The following is a 22866-nucleotide window of genomic DNA, read 5'->3' on the forward strand; positions in this document are numbered from 1 at the left end:
TTAGGTAGTTTCAGCGAAGGTTACTTATTGTTAACATTGGTAAGAAACTGTCTAAGAATCGCATATTCACAAATTGAAGAATTATTTGTTAGAAACTTAAAGCTCATTTATTCAAGAAAATGTATGCAGCAGAATCGCTTAATGTCTCTGTATCTTCAACGTTGGAAAGAAAACAAGAAGATATTTAAAACCGACGTGTGTCTAATTTAACTGTCGAACGTATCAAAATACCCTTTCCAGAACAGATAACCACTGGATGAATGAGTGAATACGTGTGTTGTACACACAAGTAATACCACTACCAAATGCCTTCTGCAGTAGGCACAGAAAAGCTTGTATGTCAAAGCTTTATATGAGGGAGAAACTTTAATGATTACTGGACATGTTAAAAATGTCGAGTTCAATAACATATCTCAATGTTTGCGTTATTGTTTTGTACGTGGTGATGTTATACTACAAACACGAATTGAAACTCCTTACTATGAATTTTAGATGCACGAACTTTACCGCTTTGCATCAATGTACAATTAATAATATTAATTGGGATCAATTAGCATCGGCTACTGATGAACAGGTTACCTATTTCGAAAGAATGTTCACCTTAAAAATGTATATACATTCAACAAGAAAGTCTATTGAATGTAGAACCACTCACCATGGAACCCAACTGCAAACAATCATCATCGTTTAGCTGAATTTTTCGACACATCTGCAGAAAACAGGACAGAGAGTCATATTAACCTTATTGAAGATATGACTAAAGGTCAAGCAAGTAATAAACCATCCACATATCGTAACCTCGCTCCCAGGACAAATTTTATTTTCGCTGCGAAATAACGGTTTATGGACCAAGAGATTGGGGATTGCTGGATGACAATGTATTTATTTAGTAACGCGAAATGATTCGGAGAATCCAGTATCGAGAGTCCAGTATCGGAATCCTGATATCGCGCCCTTTTTGAATTCTATAAACGCAAGTAACGTTCAGTAATAATAATAATAAAAAATTATCATAAAATTATTTATCTTCTTACTGTGACTTAGTTTTATTAAAAAAAGAACAAAATAAAGGCTGAAAACAGCAACAACATAACCTGTATTTAGAATTATAAAAAAATTATCGCTTTCAAGTGGTGACGAACAATTTCGTTCACAAACCTCTTTTTGAAGCAGTCATGATGGTGGTTCGGGGGCTCGAAAAAAAGCTAGGAAAATTTTGTTTTTACCACTAAAATAACCCTGTTCATACGTCGTTACATTTAGGACGGTATTAAAATTAACGTATTCGTTTCAGTTCCCTACCTTAATTACCTCCCGTTGTGTTAAGGACAAAATTATGCAATATAAAACATATATATTTTAAATTAAAAATTTGAAAGTATAGTTTTTAATCAATCGAAAGAATAATAACAAATAAATATGAAAGCTCTTCACCTGTCCAAAGAAAAATAATTTTTTTAAAGCTGCAAGGTGGGTTAAGATACGCTGGTAATTGAAAATCAATATGTTGGCTTTTCTATAAAATATTGCTATTTGCAATCTATTGAATTATTTCTTTTTACGTCAAGTGGTGCATTTTCGTCCCATGTCAAAGTTGTACAACAACACGAGCTGTGAGGTGTAAGTGAGATCGTTTAAAAAGTATGTTCAGTTAGAAGTATGATTTCTATATTGAATCTCTTGTCATCAAGTTTTGAATTTTACAGATGTGGAGCGGTAAGTGTGAATTGTTGGATTTATTATTTATCATATAAAATATAACATCGAAAGAGAACCTTTTAATTTTTAATGTTTGGTTCGTGAAACGTGGAAGTAAAAAAAATTATGAAAGAAGAATAAATCATTTTTATCCTAAAAACTGTAATATGAATTTAGTATAACTTCTACATTATCTCTCTCTCTCTTTTCTCTCTTTTTTCTCTTTTTTTCTCTTTTTTTCTCTTTTTTCTCTTTATCTCTCTTTTTCTCTCTCTTTTTCTCTTTTTCTCTCTTTATCTCTCTCTTTTCTTTCTTTTTTTCTCTCTTTTCTCTCTTTATCTCTCTCTTTTCTCTATCTTTTTCTCTCTTTTTTTCTCTTGTTCTCTCTTTTTTTCTCTCTCTCTTTTTCTTTTTTTCACTATGGTAGACTAGATACATAGATACATAGACATACTTTACGAAGAAAAAACCATAGCAATAAATTTTAGAGAAAAAAATCAACCTTGGACATCAAAAAATCAACCTTGGACATCAAAAAAATCAACCTTGGACATAAAAAAATCAACCTTGGCCATCAAAAAAATCAACCTTGGACATCAAAAAAATCAACCTTGGACATCTGAAAATCAACCTTGGACATCAAAAAATCAACCTTGGACATCAAAAAAATCAACCTTGGACATCAAAAAATCAACCTTGGACATAAAAAAATCAACCTTGGACATCTGAAAATCTACCTTGGACATCTGAAAAATCAACCTTGGACATCAAAAAAATCAACCTTGGACATCTGAAAAATCAACCTTGGACATCAAAAAACCTGTGGTCCTCATGTTTTTCTAGGCATACGCATGATTTACTATATGACCACGTGATGGTGTCTGCATTTGTTGAAGTAGGTGTGGTATTTTGACGACCATGTAGGTATAAAAGAGAACTTTTATCCTCTTAATCTTTTTCAACCTCCATGTAACGAGTAACTAAAAGATTAACTATATAATCATTATTATAACCAGGATAACCTCTTTAGTCATTTTTGGTACTCTTAATAAAGAGGGTCTTGCAAAGGGTGTCTAAAAAAGATGATGTAGTTTTAGGATCGCAGCAACAGTACCAACCATTGACTACAACTTTTGATTGTCAATATATCTCCAAGATTTGCCTTGACTACAGTGTGACCTTTCTACGGCGGATACCATCGGGAGCTTTCATTCAGAAAAGTAAATCAGACTCTGAACTTCATGTCGACCTCTGTAGAGAAGTGTCCCCGACATAAAGGTTTTACCATGACTGTCTAACAGTGATTTCATTCGTTTCTGGAAATTGTCTGTTGTAGGGAGGTGTCCACTATAAAAGATGTCCGCTACAAGGATGTTGTTTTATTGTGCCGAGTTTGAAAATGATGCAACTGCTTGCTGTTTTTGGGATATTCATGATAATGTTTTCGTGAATAAGAACTTCTCATTATCGCTATATCAAAATAAAACTTAGATCAGGCTCTTTATACGCAGCAAATTATGTTGAAGTATAAAACACAACTTGAACCTCGTCCTCATGGCTCTTTTACTTATATCGTAACCTCGCTCCTCGGAACATCAAAATATCATAGGCGTAGAAAAACCCTGTAGACGAGGTTGGCACAACTTTTATGTAGCATTATTAAAGCACGCCCCGAAGAAGATTGGTTTATTAAAAATGGCTCCTGCGGTCACGGTAAGACCCTTTTTTTAAGCGCTGTTTTTCTAGCATGTGCCCTGAGCGTTTTTTTTTTCCAGATCTAAATTGCTGGCTCGTTGTCGAGAAAATTTAGAACAGTGAACAAAAAAATCATGCTGAAAATGATGGTGACGTCAAAACCTCCAATTTTTGTTGTCACCTTGATACGGTTTAGGCCAAAGTCGTTTCATAAATTGAAAGTTCTTTATTTTCTACAAAGTTTCTATAAAATTTGGCACACTGAACAAACAAAGAATGTTGAGTATGATGGTGCAAATAAAATTTTCTTTTTGTCCTTATTCAAATACCATTTTTAGATCAAAATTGGTTTCAAAATAACAAAGTCTTGTTTGCAATGACAATTGGCATAATAAACATCAACTTAGGTGATAAATTGATTTTTTGTCACGTGAAAAATACCAATTTGAAATAAATCGGTAAATACACCCAATACAATTTCTTTCTCCATATTTGGCCAAAGATTAAGTCTTATATTTGATTTTTGGTAATTTTTTCTGCAGCTACAACATCGTCCTCGTTCCCAGGGCTTTTTTCTTCTCAACGGGGGTGCACGTTTTACGAAACCGAATTGTTTTGCTGTAACGGTAAAAGTGTTTGGGATCGACCTTGCTACAACATCGCATTGGTCCTTTTAAAGATTCCGTTTTTATAAAAGTCGTAATTAAAGGCACAATTTTTCAAACCGTGTCGGCTTCTTGTTGAGATCTTCAACGATTTAAGTTTCAGCCGACAATATCGCATACGTTGGAGGCGCATACCTACCACGGCACGGTTGCTTCTTTTTTAAAAATTACTATTTTCTGGGAGGATAAAAATAGATAGATTTAATAGATGTCTATCTTCCTAGGTATTTTATAGAAAGAAATAATAACGGAGTTGGCATCGTAAAACGGTGTATTTCGGCAAATATTTTTTAGTGAGAAAATATTCGAGTGTAAAAAGGGCCAATGACCTAAAACAAACCGACATTGAAAAAAAAATGATACAATCCCAAAAACAGAACGTTTGTTGTTTTTGTTGATATTGAATAAGGGATCTTATCACTACATGTTGGGTTAGTCAGGTGAATAAATAAAATGAATACTAAACAATTAATAAATATAATAAGTATAAATAAATAAATAAAATCCGAAAGGTGGATTTTTTCAAATTTAACACGACTTTTGGTGGTTGGCTTCTGGCTGCAATATGAAATAAGGCATTGTTTCGCTTTGTCTCCCTGTGAGATATAAAAATAAGTTTTTTTCGTCAAAAGATGAACAGATTTTTTAGCATCTTTTGTTGTCGTGTTTTATCGTATCCTAATGTTTAATTCAACTTTAATCCTAATTTTATAGGGCCTTTTATTTCTTTTTGAGAAGCAGGTGCTGTAGATTTTAAAGTTAAAAAATGTTTTTCCAGTTTTCATTTTATATCTACGGGGGTAGAGTGTGACTCAAAAATTTTCCAAACAGCTTTCACAGAAAATCTATTTAACTTCATATTTTCTATTTTATAACTTTGTAACATGATTTTAATTTTATTATCAAAATAAAATATTTACGTAAAGTAAAATTATAATATATTTGCAATAAAAATATTTTTATACCTCCTGGTTGACCTTTAACAAACTCTATAGTTTAAACAAAGCCAAAATACGATTAAATTGCCAAAAGCAATAAGGGGATATTGGACTTATCTTTTAACGTGCGAAGTGTACCACGGTATTGTCACAAAAATCAAAATGGTAAGTAGAAATATATTTAGTAAAATTTTATCATAATATACCAGTAGTTAAAGCCGCCTATTGAATAATTCACCATACCCGTCTACATTATTCAATGGAAGTAATCAATTTTATGTTGATTTCAATCATTCAAATTGTCCAAGCATTAATTTCTTTTGTTTTAAACTTAATTACTATACCTGATTGGTTAAAAGTACTTTAAAACAATCGAGGCGGGAATTTTGTAAATATCCACAAACGCATTTTTTTATTTCTGAAAACACAAAATAAATTGCTTTAAGAAAAAGTGATGTTTGGTTCAGAGAGATTCTTTGTTGTTTTCTTCTTTGGTAAGAAACATTTTAGGCTGTGCCTCGTGATTTTTTTATAATTATAACTTTTTTATATGTTTAATGCCTAACTAAATATATCCTATTTCTGGTTTAGCAGAAAATATAATTTTTGGGCAATCTTTAATATCCTTTTACTAAACAAAAAGTCTGAACTATCTAAAAGATTAGCTACAAGGAGACTGAAAAATGATTCGTAGTGGAGAATGCTGAAACTATGTTCTTTTGAATTCTTTTATAATTTTCCTATTTCTCGAAGAACAGAGAACAAAAAAATATTTCTTGGGTGGACCCTTACAAGGTGATGACATCATTCTACGACTGAGTCACAGCAGCTAATCCAGAGTAAGTCCCTCCTTCCTGGTGAGAACTCAGCATGGAAATATGATTAAAACCTATGGTGTTTGACTGACTGGGCAATTGACAACAAGCCTAAATTGATCAATTAACAGCAATAATAATATGTTAATTTTAAAAAATGATTTAAAAATTTATATTGTTCGCAAACATAGTTCTTGTTCTGTCGTGAAACAAAATAAGGTTTTGATTTCATAGTTAGTGCGTTGAAACCAGTAACAATGCTTTCATTTTAACAAAACGTCTGAAAACCACTAAAATGACATGCTGGACCATATGGAGTTCAAAAAAGGAGGTTTATTGGCAAAATTTAACATGAAACATCCTCAATATTGTGGAAGTGTTCCACGCATTAAGGAGTTCTAAAATTTTTATTAAAAGAAGTTTTAAAATTAGTTTTGTAACTTTTACTTTGAACAATCAAAGTGGGAGAAAAAAACAACAACATTATTTTTCAGTGAATAAGTAGCGGGTTGGCAAAAGAGCTTATAATTTGAAAATATTTTTATATAAACCTACATTATGAAATTGAAGACATTAAAAAGGTGAGGAAAGTGTAAGAAATTTTCGAATTAAAATCTCGAATTAAAAGTCAAACATATACATTACAACGTATCACTCAAACTTACCTGAATATGATAGCCTTCTTATAAAAACAGCTACCTTCTGTTGAACCTATGACTACAAAAAAAGACTTTACTTTGTATTGGTTTAAAACATAATGACACAAGTAAATCAGTTTTCAGTGAATTTTCTTAAAACGTTAGGTTAGTTAACCTTAGAACTAATTTTTTGACTTAATTGGCAAAAACTCGCAAAATTGATTTCCTTTAAGGTAAAGAACCTTAAATCTCTAACTACAGTTTTCCCCGCTTTTTAAATAAAATTAACAACAAACTGTTTCTCCATTAAATCTTTACTCGTTCAGATGCGGATTTGAAATATTTATTTACAGGAATAACAGCTCTAAACTGATTGCATAACCCATGGAATAATCCGTTAGGGAGATTTATACGGAATTATACTTTGATGACGTCATCGAGACCCATCAAAATATTTTTTTTCACAAAAGATTTGTTAACCTATTGCTTATACTGTTTTAAAGGCTCATGAAAATAATGTGTGAGGATCATATGTCTTAAAGAACTGTCGAGGAGATCTTAGGGTTTAAAGATTTTTTGATGACATCATCAACCCGCCGGTTCCAAAGCAGGCGATAGAGAATTGACCCTATTGCGGTTCCTAGCTGGTCCCTATTTACCTACGCAAGAATTGACATTCGTTATTCCCATCTGTTTCCACGTTATAAGTCAAATTTAATAGATTCACTAATTTCAAAAACGGACATCATCAGAGTATAAACAACTAGCGTATTAGTATAGTAGATATAATAAATGAGAGTGTAGTTAGCCCGTGAAAAGATTCATGGGAATTTTCGATATTTCGCGCGTTCCACAGCACAACTTAGTTTTGGCGCAAGAAAAGAGAAAATCCCGGCTGCCGAGGTATTGAAACATTAAGGTTTGTTTGGGAGTCTTAAATAGATTTATTCGTATGATTTAGACATCCAAGAAGAAAAAGGTTTAACAAACTAAAAATAATGATTCCTATAAATAATACAAAATAGAAGAGCGTTCAGTCAATAATAAGAGTGTTTTTGTCAATAGCATATCATTGTTTGTTCACATCACTGTCAATAACGTTTTCGTTAATTGGATTCCATCCTTTTTATCTGCAAATGATCTTGCTTCGTCAGATAACACAGATCGATGTTAAACTGGTGTTACATGCTGTTTTAGGATAAATATATTTTTAGAAAGCATTTTTACCCAATGGACTTCTATTTCACAGGGGTATCCTTTCAAGAAAATACGGTAATTTTTAAACAAAAGAAACAAAGAAAACTAAATGTGATATAACCCAATATTACAGTAGAGAAAAAAATAAAAAATTATTAATCATATAGTTTTTTGTTACAATAAAAAAAATATATAAAAAGTTATCTATTTTTTAATATACTTTTTAAACATTCTAAATTTTTTTCCTTCGACATTATATATTATAAAATGGTTTTTTTTGAGAAGATAAGTTGAAGAACGAAGGTAGAGGATGTAGTTTTTAAAGCTTGAAGTGGGTGTGTAGTGTTCAGGATTTATACAAGCAAGTAATAAATGGTGATTTTTTGTTTTGTTTTTGATCTTGTTTTTTTTTATTTTACTTGTTTTTAAGTTAAGACTAAAAGTGGATTTCTATTCATAAACGACTTAGAACGGATCGGAACAAATAATTGTGATTTTCTAGATTCTGATTGGTTCATCCGTTTTGACTCAAACTGAAATTTGAAATCATTTCAACTTTACTTGCGGACAGGAACGGTAAAGACGGAAAAAAAATAGAAAAAACAAAAGAATAATTAGCAGATAGCAGCCAATCAAATTTGAGTTTTTTTCTTGTTCTGTTCTGCTTCGTTTTGCTTTTAAGTGGAACTCCACCTTAACCCTATTTGTGTTGGGGGGAAGGGGGTAGCCCCTCTAACTTTTTATGTGTTTATAGTTAAACCTTCAAATTTTGTGACTTTTTAAAGTGTACGGTAGAGGTTTTAAAGTCAGCAATTTTATCTCAACTAGTGAATTTTTTTTATTCTATACAACAAAATTTAACTTCGACAAATATTTTTTTCTGACGAAACTTTTATTGATCAGATCGAAAAAGTGGCGGCCTAAAGAGAATCTTAACACGCAGTGACGGTGGCAATTTTTAACAAATGATTATTCATATTTCATAATGCCACATATAAGCCAAGGAACATAAATAGAATTTATGGCGTGAATGAAATTTGTCTATTCACAATTTGCAAATTTGATTATTCTCGATATATTTTTGCACACTTTAGTTACATTAAACGTGTTTTGTTTGACAGTATAAACTATAAAGTAATTTGTTTCATTAAAAAATAAAGTTAAAGGACGAAGGTAGAGGATGTAATTTTTGAAGTTTGAAGTGGTAACTCATAAAATCGACAAATGAAAAAATGGTGATTTCCTTGTTTTTGTTTTTACTATTATTTTTATATTCCTTGTTATATTTAAAACCAATTTAACCAGATTTAACCAAATTTTGCTAAATTTAGCAAACACATAATAAGGATGAAGAAACTTTATAAGAAAGAGAGAAGCAAGAAAACCCGAGTAGGATGCAAGGAAAATACTTAGTGGTATTTCTCGAAATCTTAATTCTTTCAAACAATCCTAAGCCCTGAAGATGTTCAATTTCTTTTCTTGAAGTTTAAAAAGGCTTAAAACACGCTGGGTCCTGGTTTTATATTATCTTCATCATGGTTTATCATTAGAGCAAAATGCTTTGAGATTTTAATATCAACTCAATACATTTTTTTGTTAGTACATTGAACGACAATTAAGATAAGATTTAGATGACATCATTGTATATTTCGAACCTTAAAGAAAGGTTAAAAATTGTGGAACATAAAATTGAAATAAGAAAACCTATTGGAAACGATTTAAATTAATAATATCACTCAAATCATTGATACCCACAAGGTGAAAAGGACGTAAAACGAGATCTATTCGGCTTCCCATTTTTTGGGAAGAATTTCAAGCAAGCGGTATGCCGCGCCCATTTCCAATAGGACTATCTCACACAGTTTAAATTTCTTGTTGTTCTATAATTGTGGGTTTGTACGTCATAGATAGTTCAAACACTTTATGTCTTCTACTACTATACCCATTTACGCCGTATGGCTATAGTACTTTACTAGAATAATGTCCATTTTGACTCGATTTGTTTTTGTTGGTTTGGCTCTTTGCAAAATTGTTTAATTTATTCTCAAGAAGTAAAGGTATCTTTCCAAGGAAGAAAATTGCATTTAATAAACACGACATCTTCTTAAAAAGACGTATCAATTTCTGCCTGATTTTTTCTATTTGGCGCCTCAATAAGTTGGTGGCCTAAGACTACATAATTATAGCTTTAAAAACACTTAAATAGAATAAAACACATTATATGTATATATATATATTTAGTTAGAATAGATATAGAACATTGCTGATAGTTTTGCATGAGTTTTTCTCTATACTGGTTTTAAATTCAAGAATGTGAGTTTCTTCATTTTTCTAGGTAACTGTTTCTTGATCAAGTTTTAGTAAAAAATTGCATGTTCTTCAAAAAATTGCGATGAAAAAACTTACAGAAACTTTGAATATTTTTGACAGTGTCATTTTAGTTGCATGCTTTCTATTTCTTGTTGTATAATACCTCTTCCACGGCTACATCCAGATTTCTCCTCGTAACGAAGTGGTGTTACATTACCTATATCACGCGATTTTTTTGGTTTAAGAGATGAGTTGAAAACATCTTAATCAAATAAACCATTATCTTCCATATAACTGCTTTTTACAACCTTAAATGTTTTCCCACTTTTTAAAATGTCCGTATGTAAAGTGATCCACGTGATCCACGTGATCCTGGACCATAAACATGCTTCGCGGCACGATAGTTCATCTCTTTAACATTTGGTGAAACAAGGTATGTCCAACAGCTTAAGTTCAAGTCCATAAACATTAACTGGTTGCGCTGTGGAAAATTTAGTTCGAAAGTATTACGTATTTCTCCCCCGTCCATTCCATTATTAAATCTTACAGCCAATCTGTCGGACCATTCCCCTAATAAAATTTACGATCTAATTTACGTTTCACAAGTGAAAAACATTCTTTAGGCAATCTATTACTTGATCCCACTTCTTTTTACTAACTTATTATCAAATACAACATTCCAAATATTATTTGATGTTTTCTTACTGTTATGAGTGCCAACAACTCTTTGGCCCAGTTGTGTTGAGAAATATATTTCTTATTTCATCACCAATCGACATGCTGCTTGTTTCTGTTCTGTGGATGTGCTGGCAACCTGTGTGAGCTGCATTGACTAAAATAATTAAGATTTCATCAGCTCTTGTCCCTTTTCTACTCCTAAAAACATGTGGGTTGGTACGAATGGTATTCGGCGGCAGATATAAATGAAAAAAGCCTCAGTCACGTGACACATAGACCGATTGACCTGATTGGCCAACAAACTAAAGTATTTTTTCTACAACAGTGTTATTTTCAAGGAAGTATTATTTCGTAAATACATACTATCATTTTTTGATTTTCTTAACATGTATATTTTTAAAGAAGATAATATTTTTTTCACCTGATATAGTTTTATATTTCTGATTTAGTATTACTGTCCAGGTATTCCCGCCTCTCTCGTAAACCTGTCTTTACTTCTAAGGTTCTAAGGTATTGCTGTGACCCTTTTCTCTATTTTTTTAACTTTAATAAATTTTATCGTCACGTAACTGTTTGTTGGAATAACGCTGCAAGAAAATGACTATTGATGCTTGTGTTTGAAGGCGACCATGCTTACTCTTGCAAAGAATTAATAGCTGGATAATAGGATATTCAAAATACTAAAAGAATATTTAATTTCATTATTTCTAACATATGTGCTAAAAAATAAATTGGAGTTTTAATAAAAATGCTGTCGTCAAGAGAATCGATTGCATTTGGAGCATGATTTTTAATTGCCATGTGACGGACATCATTGTATACCAACTTGTAACCCAACACAAGAGAAGTTACGGTGGTAAAGCATCCCCCCTGGAACTCCATTATTTACGCCTTAATAGAGTTAATAAGGTTAACAGAACACAAAATAAAGAAGAGAGCTGAAGGGGGCATACCTTATTCCAAGAAATTAACAACGTACAAAATTAACGATAACGAAATTGACACGACGGAAATTAACGCGAATACCATGAACAACTTATAAAAAAAATTAATTATTGCGATTTAGCTCAACTGACTTACAAAAAGCATTAGGATAACGCGAATCAGGGGGTGGAAAATAAAGTAAGATTTAGTTTGTTTGGAAAAACAAATAAAATCTAATATTATTGGCTGATAAAATAGATACTTTAGATACTTAGATACTCGCATTAAGCAAATTCTCCATGGATATGTGTGAGTGTGTTGGCATAATAAAAGAACTTGACAGTACGGAAAGCCTCATTAGGCAGACTGTTGATAATGTCGAGGATTTATATATATTTTTTTAAAACCTAAAAGATTCTATCGTTGGATGTTATATTAAGTTAATTCTTATAAAACTCGTCCAACCTTTTTCTCGACAATCAAATCCGCCTCATGTAATCTCAACTATCTATTAAACAGTATCCCCTCTTTTTAACTTTAACCTTACTTCCGACCTTTTTCTAAGTATTCTGTTTCCCAATTATGGTCGTTTTTACAATCCTGTGCATTCCGTATTTTTTTCTCACAAGAAAAAAATTCTAAATCTAATAACTAATACTCCGTGTGTTAGTATCGACCACTACACCGAAAACAATTTCAAAATATTTCTTTCTTCAATATATAAATTATTAATCTTTGTTTACAACAAAATTGTTGAGTAAAAATTTGAAGGAGAAAAATAATTAACGATTATATATCAAAAGCAGCAAAAAAGTGTGAATTGTTTTTTTTAGGGAAACTGCAACACTTGGTTTATGGAACGGTTAATGATGATAACTCTCCTTATCTGTATAACCCTCGCCTGCACGATTGATTATTGTAAGTGATACTCTTTATTACGTATTCTCTATCACATGTGTCTATCTCAACACATCCAGTGAAATAAATCAGACAAGATTATTGGAAATTAGAATGTATGCTCATTGGTGTCTAACTAAACATAAAAAGCTTGATTGAGATAGGCCGCGGTGTTAACAAACGGAACCTAGTCACAATAAGTAGAGTTAGTTAGTCTTCTTGAAACACTTTTCAAGAAAAAAGTAGCTACAAGTCAGTTAAATTATTAATCAAAAATCAGATGAAAAAAAGTTAAAAACAATCTCACAGAATAGCAAGAGAAGAAAATTTCAGTCAAAGACGATATAAAAAAATATGTTATAAGAACCAGATGTGGACAAGAAAAATGAAATTGCAAATCTTAGTAACAGTGCTTCTGTTTAAAATTCATCTTATTTCAACAAATTTGAAGTTATGCGAAGAGGAAAGAATATGTATTATAGATCGTATGGATCCGAGTGAGATACTTATTGTTAACGTTTTTACTGTGTTTTTGGTGCTAAGCATAATATAAAGTTACTCGAAAATACTATAAACTAGTAGAAACTAGTAGAATGTATGGAAAGCCTTGAAAATGGAGTATACCAGTAACTCGCCTTTGACAGAATGTCAAAAAATAAATACGGAAAATGATAACCCCATAAAAACCATCTGGCTATTTATTCTGAAAAAACTGGAGGTAGAATAAACAAAAACGAATAGAACTAAGACAAAAATATAAAGATATATTTCCTAAATTTTTTTTTCAAAATTATTTACATAGACATACACATATCATTATTATTTATGTGAACATATGTTCAGAGCAGCAGATTTTATAAATTTATCCAGGCTGGTTTGCGCAAATAGTGTATTATCTTTGTTGTTTTGTTTTTCTACCTGGCTGGATTCTAGACATTGAGAAATATCAAAAAATAAAATTGTAGAAAAGCCTTTATCCAAAGTTTCTTTTTAATGATATAAGCAACGATTTCCATTTATATCTACGTTCAATCATTAGGAAATTTTTTTCATTTTCTGAATCTTTAACATTAACATTAGATAGCTATGTTTACTATAAACTGACACAACAAAAGCGGTTTCAAACATTCATTAAATGTTTTTTCCACTTTAGCTGAAATATAATTGCTGTTGTTGTTGTTGTTGTTGTTGTTCTTTTTATTGTTGTGTTTGTTGTTGTTGTTGCTGTCGTTGTTATTCAAAGTTTTTCTTTCCATTCAGCATACCAAAGCATGGACACATCAGAACAGAATCTTTTAAGACATTTATTTTGCAACTACAGCGTTCACTCAAGGCCAGTCAAACACTTGACGCAGCCAGTTCATGTGAACATACAAGTAAATATTGTGCGACTCGATTCAGTGGTATGGCATCATTAAATGTTGCGTTTGTTCTTCCCACAGTAGTTGTTTTTTTTGTTAATCCTCATTCGTGTTGTTTAGAGTGAAAAAGAACAATCAATGAGAACGAAACTACACATTTCCTATGTAAGCTTGTTTAAACATACCTAATTGTGTTTTTTTCTTTATTTCTTTCTTTTTTTTGCATCTTCACACTTAAAAACATAACCCAACGTTACGTTTTTAGCAATGGAAAAATCTTAACTTAGCATGGAAACGTAAAGATTATAATAATGTAACAGAAGTTATCATGCCAAAGTCAAAGTTATGGACGCCACCAGTCCAACTGCTTAACGAGTAGGTTTATTTTAAATGTATTTTTAAAATGTCTGTCGCAATTGATAATAAATAAATCGCGTATGCCATAAAAATTAATTATTAAATAATGCGTTACTTATTTGTTTTAGAGCAAGCCGAATTCATGGGGAAATATTAGAACCAAAATTTGAAGAAACGGTCAAATTAACTTACGATGGGACTTGCTTATTATATTTTTCTCAATTCTTCAAAAGTACCTGTGAAATTGATGTAAGTAAGTTCCCGTTTGATGATCAAACATGCACCATTGATTTTGGTTCTTGGAGCATGGACAGCACTTTACTAAAATTGACCGCCTTGAACGGAAGTGCGATAGGAAAGGATTATAAACAAAATGGTGAATGGGAAATGACAAAAGCAACATTGCGAGATCTAGAGGTAAAAAATCTTTTAATCGCGCTTTATTTTGCGGACTTTGTGTATATCAATTGATTCTATCCCACTTCAACAAATTACTCTTCTTTGCTTTTATAAATTTATCACCTATATGTTTAGGATAAATACGAAATTCAAGAAAAGTTTCACAGTATAATAAGATTGGAACTACATATTGAAAGAAAACACTTCTTCTTTGTCATGAACTTAGTCGTTCCATGCGCTCTGATAGCGTGCATGATTTTCTTGGTGTTCGTGTTGCCACCGAAATCTGGAGAAAGAATATCATTGGGTATCACCGTCATGTTGTCAATGGCAATCTTTCAAGAACTCTCATCAGAGAAATTGCCAAGCAGCTCGGACAATTATCCCTTGCTTGGTAAGAATCTGATTTTATCTGATTGTATCCTTCTGTGTTGCCAGAAATTCGATTAAACTACAACTAATTCCTGAAAAAAGTCACTATTTACAGCCATGTTGAAGATCAAGAAAGCTATGGGAAGTTTGAAAAGTACAAAAATAATTATAGATATAATTAATGGCATAAATTTACGACAAATGCTTTTTTAAAGGAGAAGGAAAAGGGCGTTTTGAGAACCTTGTCTCAATTCCTTCACAACTTTCTAAAAACATTTAAAATGGAGAGAGAGGGGACAGGGAGTGAAGGGGCATACATGAGCTGTTGTCACTTGATTCTTTATTGATCGTAGACATATTTTTTTGCAGCTTAAAAATTAAGGTTTCCTATCTTTTAAATTCCAGGAGGTTTCAACATAACCATCAATGTTTCTTTGTTGCATTTGTTCGAATTGTAAAAGTTCTTGTAAATACATGAATTTTTTCTGTATCTTTTCCAATAGGCGTGTACTACTCCACATCAATGTTTGAGATTGGAATCGCGCTAATCATGAATTGCTTTATTTTGAATTTGTATTACCGAAATTACGAAATGCCAGTATGGGTTCGAAGATTAGTTTTGGGTAAATTAGCACGATTGGTACGCGTGCATGTTCCAGAGGATCGTGCGTATGGCTTCTTTGAGAATAATAATAACGAATTGGCGCAGCAGCTTTCAACACTTCCAGAAAGTGAGATGAATTTGAAGAACCACGATTCCGAGAATAGCAATAACGAATTTTTTCAAAGATCAAAAATGTCAAGAGATGAATCAACTATGAAAAAAACACGAACGTCGACATTTATGAACAGAAAAAGCACATTACGTGGTCGTCAATCAAGCGAAAACAATCTTTCGTCGCAAAGTTCGTTGCCTCTTATAGAAGACTTGACACCAGATGAAAAAAAACAGCTGGGAGAAGACTGGAGAACAGTCGCGCGTGTGGTCGACAGAATCATGCTGTTTTTGTCTGTTTCTGTTGGCGTGCTTTCTGCACTGACCATTTTTATGCAGGCTAAAAGATTTCGTGAAATGTTCGTTGCCTGACAAATCTTCAGATGATTTAAAGAACTTTTATGAGCCTTTCAATCGCTGCCATTTATCGGACAATTTTGAATACATTGTTGTTGTTAAAAGGGGAACACATACAAAAACATCTTAAATATTTTAAAAATGAAAGCATTCTATTTATTAAAGTATAGATTTTTTTGCTTTCTGCTGACTGACTGCAGTATAATTTTTTGCAAGAAAGAAAAACTTCTTTTACGTTGGACTAGTCTCAAACGTACTAAATATATTGTGTATAGAAATGTCACAATCCGAAAATTGAGGTCATAATTGTCAGAAGGACAATTTTATCGTAATCATGCAGCAAGTAGCAGGTGAAACTCAAAAATGCCTCCAAGAATAAGTCATGTAAATTTCATACAAATCATTAAAATATACTTAATGATATACTTAGATTTGGGGAAGCATACATTTATACTTTTTGCAATTTACACTGTCTCAAATTTTCTCCTTTTACTTGTGAGGACAATGTGATATATTTAAAATATTTTCAAACTGATGCAGTCAACGCAGGGACACATTTGTTTCTTTTTTTATACTATCTGTATGTAATTTAAATTGCGCATTATTTCTTGTTACACAAACTGTTGTTTTTCTTTATCATGGTGTGAAAGTCAAAATCCGAACTTTTGAAGATACTTTCTTTTACCCATAAAAAGTATGATGGACAAAATTTAATTGAGTCTTTACGCCGGCAAACGATTTTCGTTCCAAACACAGGGTCTAATTCTCAAGGGAAGGGCATGACTACGTTTGTAAACACGCTTGTAGATAGCTTGTGCTCATTCGTCGACTTGAACACTTTCTTAGAAATTCGTTTGCGTCTTATAATTTTGATATTTTAGAAAATCTTAGCAAGTAGGCTTCCTATGTGAATGCATAAGAAATCAACGTGCAATGTATAATTTTCTTTCTTACTGAATCAAAACACTGTAATTAAAAAGCCTTAGAGGTTGTTTCGGGTTTTACTATATTATTATTACCATTAATCTTTAAGCATATAGACAAGCGTGTAAAAAAACATTTTGACAAACATCTACTTTCATCTAGGAGAGGGTATTCTATTCACCACCTGTTAGTAGAAACGATGGATGCGCACATAAAATGTGTCTGTAATTCCGTGTAGTTATAGGCTCATAGCGATGTTGGTCAAAATAAAAAATCATCACCAATATGAAAAGGTAGAAAACGATCCAATTGACTTGGACTCAAGATATGAAAAATGGTCATGTACAGTCCACCATGAACAAAAGTCGATATTTTTTTATTAACCTTGAAATACGCTAGACAGATGTTTCTCATTAAACATCTACACATTCTACTAAATAACGCAACGAATATACCTTAGTGTTGTGAAAATATTGTCAAAGATGAACAATTGAAAGAAAACATCATCCGCCGAATTCTACAACTGTTTAATATCTTTCTATTTAAGTTATTAGTGGATTGATAATTTTATATTGTTCTTATTGTTGTCTGATATATTCAGTTGTTATGTCACCGTTGTGGATTTGCGTTTTTCGTAAAACTACTCGTATATCATTGACTTATAGGGTAAGTTGAAATACACAAAAAGCAAAAGAGACAGAACGATTGTTAAACTATTTTTAGAAGGAATGAGAGGAAAAAAATCTGAAACATTAAATATAACTCATCAAAAGGCTTTTCTTTTGAAGGACAAAAAATAACGTATTCTGATGACCACAGAACTGCTGAAGTTAACATATTAGATTCCACCTCGTACATGCACAATTAATCAATTTATTTCTGAAATTTACCTCCATTATTTGAGTTTACGACAGTTTTGGGCCACGCATATATTACCGCAAAATCACTTTTCTTGAATAGTAATTGAATTAACATACATATTTACAATAAAATACAAATCCTGAAAGTTAAAAAAAACCCAGCTTACTAATTTATAAAAAAACGAAATTACTATTTAATCACTATATTTTTAATGTTTCTTCGCAAAACCTCTCTCTTTATCTAACCATTCGTCTCTTTTTAATAAACGGAGCGTCAACACTCTCTTCCACAGACCGTTTACCTTTTTTAACAAATTGTATATTGGTTTGAGCACAAAACTGTAAACGAATCGCACTACTGTTCAATTTGGACTGCGCTAAAATTTTGACTATTTCAAGCATTTTCCCACTTTTAATAATTTTCAATTTCACGAATTCTTCGTTTTTTATTCTATCAAACGAATCGTTATTCAATCCTCCAACAGCGTTGAAAGAAGCAGTGTTTTGGATGTCACCCACTTCACCTGTTTGTGCAGTTTCTTTTTCCTCCTCTTCCGCACAATGCTTTAACCGTTTTAAACAATCCATTTTTACGTTTGTCGGCACAGCTGAACAGATTTTGATAAAAGATTTAGCCCAATCTTCGTGGAAAACTGGAGTTTTGCTTCCACTCTCCCAAATGCATAAATAATCAAAATATTGTAAAATTAAAGAGAGCGTTTCTTCTTCGTGAAAAATTTCTGGATTAATTTTGACAATATTTGGTAAAAAAGTGTTTGTGATTTCAGAAAATTCTTTGTAAATTTCTTCATCCTCTTTCGAATAATTGTATCTAAAAATAATAATGTTAAACTGAATAACAGGGACACTTCACCACAAACCACAATCGGTTATCATAGAAAATAAGCACATTTCCTCTTTTTTTTTGGCTGGCTGTTCTTTTCTAAAAAAATTTTCAGCCTGATTTTTCATGTTTTTGTCTTAATAAGAAGACAATTCATGGATTTATTAATTGATTAAATTCACAGTAAGTGAAATTTATTAATTGATAAAATTCACAGTAAGTGAAATTGTATTGAGTTGTATACAAAAAGGGTTGTTTTTATTTCAATTTCAAGGTTATATTTTTAACTCATGCACTTTGGATACTGGTCTGCTTTGACAAATAAGGAGGTGCGACGGCTGGTAGGACGGAAATACACATTGCTTACTATCTTGCTGTTACCTGCTTATGACTTCGGCGGCTTGCATCCATATCACAATTGCTTTCTCAAACTCTTTCACCCTGTATAAATAACCAGCATAGTACGTATAAGGGTACACATGGCAATTCTGGTAACATGTTTGACTGGTGTGAATAGCTTTAGTGTAGAGCTGTTCTATGGAGTATTTTCTATCTTTTGATGGTGATATCTCTTCTAGGTCTGCTATATTGCAAACTGCCATCGGAAATCTGGAACAAAAAAACCCATCAATAAAGAATATAGCCGAGATCAATTTTATAAATTAGAAATCCAGCCAATATCAACTTTCACAGTAAATTATTTTGTTACAAAACATTTTTTCATTTTTTTATAGTTCCACAAAAAAAATTCTTTAGGTATCCACAGTATCACCACAGCAGTCTTTCTAATTCGCGTTAAGTGCACACCAGCAATGTAAAAAAAGTTGCCAAAAAACCAGCGATTCTTTTACGAAGCACGCAAAAATTACAAAAATTACTGGTACTCTTCTCTAGCTAAAATTCAGGGTAAGCTCATTCTCTTGTCCAATAACGTGAAAAGTTAGAAGAAATAAGTGGCAACAAAGCTCTCACACCGCAAACACAAAAAGACGAATCAAGGCTGTTTTAAGTTTTTTAATGATAACGTATGGCTAAAAAGACTGTGAAAACAAAAAAACTTTTTTTATCATATTAAAAGGTGACTAAACAGATGAATTTATATTGTTATGAATAGAGTAAAATATGTTTGCAGATTTTAACTTACTTGTCTAAATAGCCAACATTGAACATAAGCCAAAGTAAATTCTAGAATTATACATTTATTGATTAGACACTACTCACATTTACTTTAAAATACTCACATAAAAAATTAAAACAATACCTGTTGAATGTTACCAATTATTTCACTGTCCATTTTTGAATTTATACCAGGGTTCAGTGCATTAATGATTGCAACCATCTCCATATGACGTGTACAGTTGATAGATCGACCTCCTAAACAAATTAACAACAAATCACATCATACATATCATTTTTCATGTACTTAAACAAACCAAATTTATTTTCGAAGTTTAGGAATAATTTTAGTTATAAATTTCATTGTGACTATTATCGTCATTGAAAACAACGTATTCATTGTTGGCATCACTTTCTTGTTTTTCATCTTTGGCTTCTATAATCTCCACATTATATTATATTGAAGAGGTTTTAAACATTTTTAAAATGTTAAAGAAATTATATACATGTTGCAAACTAATTTTCTTATGGCATGCAACTCGATTTTTCCTTGTTTCATAAATTTTATGACCTGATAGAAACGTCGAAAATTAACGAGGTTAAAAAAACGTTCGAAAATAATTAATCTAAAAATGGATAGTCAATACAAACCTAAATATAACCAGTTATATTTTATTTCCACATCACAACCATATTCAATTGGTTTGCCACGTTTTTTTTCATTTCCTTTACCATGCCATGTCACTTCAGCTGTGTTGTTTTCGCCATATGTCAGCCAGGCATGATCTTCTGATAATGCTAAATGTACATCATTGAATCCAAGCTCTTGCAATGTAGCAACAGTAGCGATTGCAATTCCAAAACAGTCCAATTGTTTTACTGAAATTTGGAACGCACAAATGTAATATTTTGACAAAACACAACATTTGTTTAACCTAGACTGCGAAACTTACAAACCTGTCAAAAAACTGAAAACACTTTGGATATGAAATTTGTCCTTAAAAAATGCTTTTGAAAGGTGATGCCAAATAAAATCTGATACCTCCTTGATAGCAGTTTGTTCATCCAATTTTTTTAGAATGTCTGGATTTGGGAACTTTGATACAACAAGATCATGATACTCTTCATATAGTTTATTAAAATCGTGCCACTCGTATATTGGGAATATGTCGTTGTAAGAAGCAATCTTGTTTTTTTGCTGAGTCAGTTGATGTTCGAACCAACCAAGGATTATTGAAAGATAAGCTAATTTTGGATTACCGTTTTCAGCCTCATACTTGAATATTTTGACTAAATCATTAACTTCTTTTATTGGGAAGTACTTTTGAAGTACTGCTATGGCTTCCATTAATGATAAATTTGTAATTTATTCATCTAATATGTATAAAATATAAAATAAAGTCTGATTTGTACACTGTATATGCTTATTGCATGTTTTGCTACATAAACGAAAAAGAAAACAGTTAACATAAGAAACCTTCATATTTGCTTCAAATAAAAAATAACATTTACAGGGTTGGAATTAGAAAAGTAAAGTTGGATCGCAAAAATTTTGGCGCTTTGTAACGAAGTAAACCACCATCTAGATGTGGCCTGGGAACACCGTAGATCAATTACTATTGGCTTGTTCATTAGTAGTGACTTGTTTTTCAATGAGAATTTTCTAATTTGTACCTCAATCAAAAAAAAAAAATATATATATTTATTTTTATTTTTACTTCTTTATCACTTATAGTAAAGTCAGCCTTTCCTCAATATGTGTCCTACAGATATCATTCGAATCAAAGGGTGGGTGGGAGGGTCAATTCTATTGACTTGGGATGAGCCGTAAGACGTTACACCCGTAAAAAGACTAGGACACGTGATAAAGGCATGCCAAAGAACAAAATAAATTCATAAATTCATAATTTTTAATATCACAAAAAAAGACAACGAAGTGACACAAAATATTTAATTCACAATTTTATTATTTTTTTTTTAGCAAAGTGATTTGCAAAAAAGGCATTTCGATTCGCAAATTGCGAATTGCAACCTGCTAATTATAACTCTGAATCATTACTAGTTGAAAAATATTTACAATTATAAAAGTAGATTTAAATGAGACCGGGAAAAGGATTTTGATAGAAATATATATATTTGAAGATGTAATAGGTTGATTTTACTGATTGAATTTTTGAAATTCTCAAAATTAAATTCTCACAAAAAATCCATTTTTTCAGATTCACGAAATTTAATTCCTGCAAAAATTTCTTTCCTGAAGGTAGTTAACATTTTTACTATGTGGTTAACCCAGGGTTATGGTAACATTCATTTGCCCATATTGAATTGCTAATAAGGGGAAACAAACCAGAGTCTCCTGTGCACAAAAGGCAACAGTTATAACCGCTAGCCTTTCGTACTATTTCAATGTCAATTCAAAGGACTCCAGATTGGAGTCCTGTTTTAAAATTAGACTTGATGTTGATTTTTCTGTGCAAATCCCTTGAATGTGATTAAACCCTGATTGGACACAATACTGTTCAGGGCAGAAAACACACAATCTGGGTAACATAATCAGAACTGGCCGGCATATGTACGAATGTTTAAAAAATATTATTAGCACTTATAGAACGAACCTAATTAGGGCAGACCGGTTTATGTACAACAGTACAATACTATTTGGCACAAACATAATCGGGGAAGGTCAGCCTATGTGCAATCATTTTACGTTATTCCTCACTTATAGAACAGACATAATGTAGCTAACTGGCTTTTATATCATCCAGCATCACATTTGACAAAGTTGTGGTGGTGGCAAAGTTGTTGTTGTTTTCAAAGGAAACAAAATTTCGTGGAAACTAATACTTGGGATTCATAAGTTTAATAACTTTTCACCAAACTTAATTCCATCAAAACAGATAATTTAGGTCATCCCCAGAATTCAATTTCTGCAAAAAATAAAATGAGTCCAGTTATCCGCAAAATGTAGTTTTGTATATATATACTAAGATTTACGTCAAGACTTTTTTTTCGCTATATGCCTAGTTTTCAATGGTGTTCTATCTTGCAGAGAAAAATGGTGTCTAGATATCTATAGTCTCTTACAATTTCGAAGAAAATGCCAATC

The 22866-nt window shown here is 31.8% G+C and overlaps 3 protein-coding genes across 6 annotated transcripts; 1 reads left to right on the plus strand and 2 right to left on the minus strand.

Moving 5' to 3' along the window:
* Positions 1-1572: 1572 nt before the first annotated feature.
* LOC130653693 (neuronal acetylcholine receptor subunit alpha-3-like) lies at positions 1573-16636 on the plus strand. 4 transcript variants are annotated; one of them, XM_057456209.1, is made up of 8 exons: positions 1573-1716; positions 12392-12476; positions 13716-13858; positions 13937-13981; positions 14082-14191; positions 14302-14590; positions 14708-14966; positions 15448-16636. In XM_057456209.1, the coding sequence occupies exons 1-8, from the start codon at positions 1660-1662 to the stop codon at positions 16029-16031; spliced, it is 1572 nt and encodes a 523-aa protein (XP_057312192.1). In that variant the 5' UTR covers positions 1573-1659; the 3' UTR covers positions 16032-16636. The 4 variants fall into 4 exon arrangements, with proteins under 4 accessions (XP_057312192.1, XP_057312194.1, XP_057312195.1 ...); XM_057456211.1 differs by lacking the exon at positions 1573-1716 and adding an exon at positions 3087-3411; XM_057456212.1 differs by lacking the exon at positions 1573-1716 and adding an exon at positions 5047-5161.
* Positions 1710-2598, minus strand: LOC130653696 (uncharacterized). Its single transcript, XM_057456214.1, has 2 exons — positions 2458-2598; positions 1710-2308 (listed from the first exon to the last, which is right to left on the minus strand). Exon 2 carries the CDS (start codon positions 2134-2136, stop codon positions 1852-1854), a length of 285 nt encoding a protein of 94 aa, XP_057312197.1. The 5' UTR covers positions 2137-2308; positions 2458-2598; the 3' UTR covers positions 1710-1851.
* A 999-nt stretch (positions 16637-17635) lies between the features above and the next one.
* Positions 17636-21417, minus strand: LOC130653692 (menin-like). Its single transcript, XM_057456208.1, has 6 exons — positions 20718-21417; positions 20412-20639; positions 19906-20018; positions 19789-19829; positions 19026-19253; positions 17636-18632 (listed from the first exon to the last, which is right to left on the minus strand). The coding sequence occupies exons 1-6, from the start codon at positions 21106-21108 to the stop codon at positions 18038-18040; spliced, it is 1596 nt and encodes a 531-aa protein (XP_057312191.1). The 5' UTR covers positions 21109-21417; the 3' UTR covers positions 17636-18037.
* Positions 21418-22866: the final 1449 nt, after the last annotated feature.

Source organism: Hydractinia symbiolongicarpus, chromosome 8, assembly GCF_029227915.1.
Source record: "Hydractinia symbiolongicarpus strain clone_291-10 chromosome 8, HSymV2.1, whole genome shotgun sequence".
Taxonomy (NCBI): Eukaryota; Metazoa; Cnidaria; class Hydrozoa; order Anthoathecata; family Hydractiniidae; genus Hydractinia; species Hydractinia symbiolongicarpus.

Coding starts and splice junctions, on each gene's coding strand:
- LOC130653693 (XM_057456209.1), top strand. CDS start 1,660: ATGATTTCTATATTGAATCTCTTGTCATCAAGTTTTGAATTTTACAGA. Junction 12,477..13,715: donor CGCCTGCACGATTGATTATT/GTAAGTGATACT, acceptor CTTTCCATTCAG/CATACCAAAGCATGGACACA. Junction 14,967..15,447: donor GGACAATTATCCCTTGCTTG/GTAAGAATCTGA, acceptor CTTTTCCAATAG/GCGTGTACTACTCCACATCA.
- LOC130653692 (XM_057456208.1), bottom strand. CDS start 21,108: ATGGAAGCCATAGCAGTACTTCAAAAGTACTTCCCAATAAAAGAAGTT. Junction 19,830..19,905: donor TAATTGGTAACATTCAACAG/GTATTGTTTTAA, acceptor GTATAATTCTAG/AATTTACTTTGGCTTATGTT. Junction 19,254..19,788: donor AATGTTGGCTATTTAGACAA/GTAAGTTAAAAT, acceptor TTTTTGTTCCAG/ATTTCCGATGGCAGTTTGCA.
- LOC130653696 (XM_057456214.1), bottom strand. CDS start 2,136: ATGTATCTAGTCTACCATAGTGAAAAAAAGAAAAAGAGAGAGAGAAAA.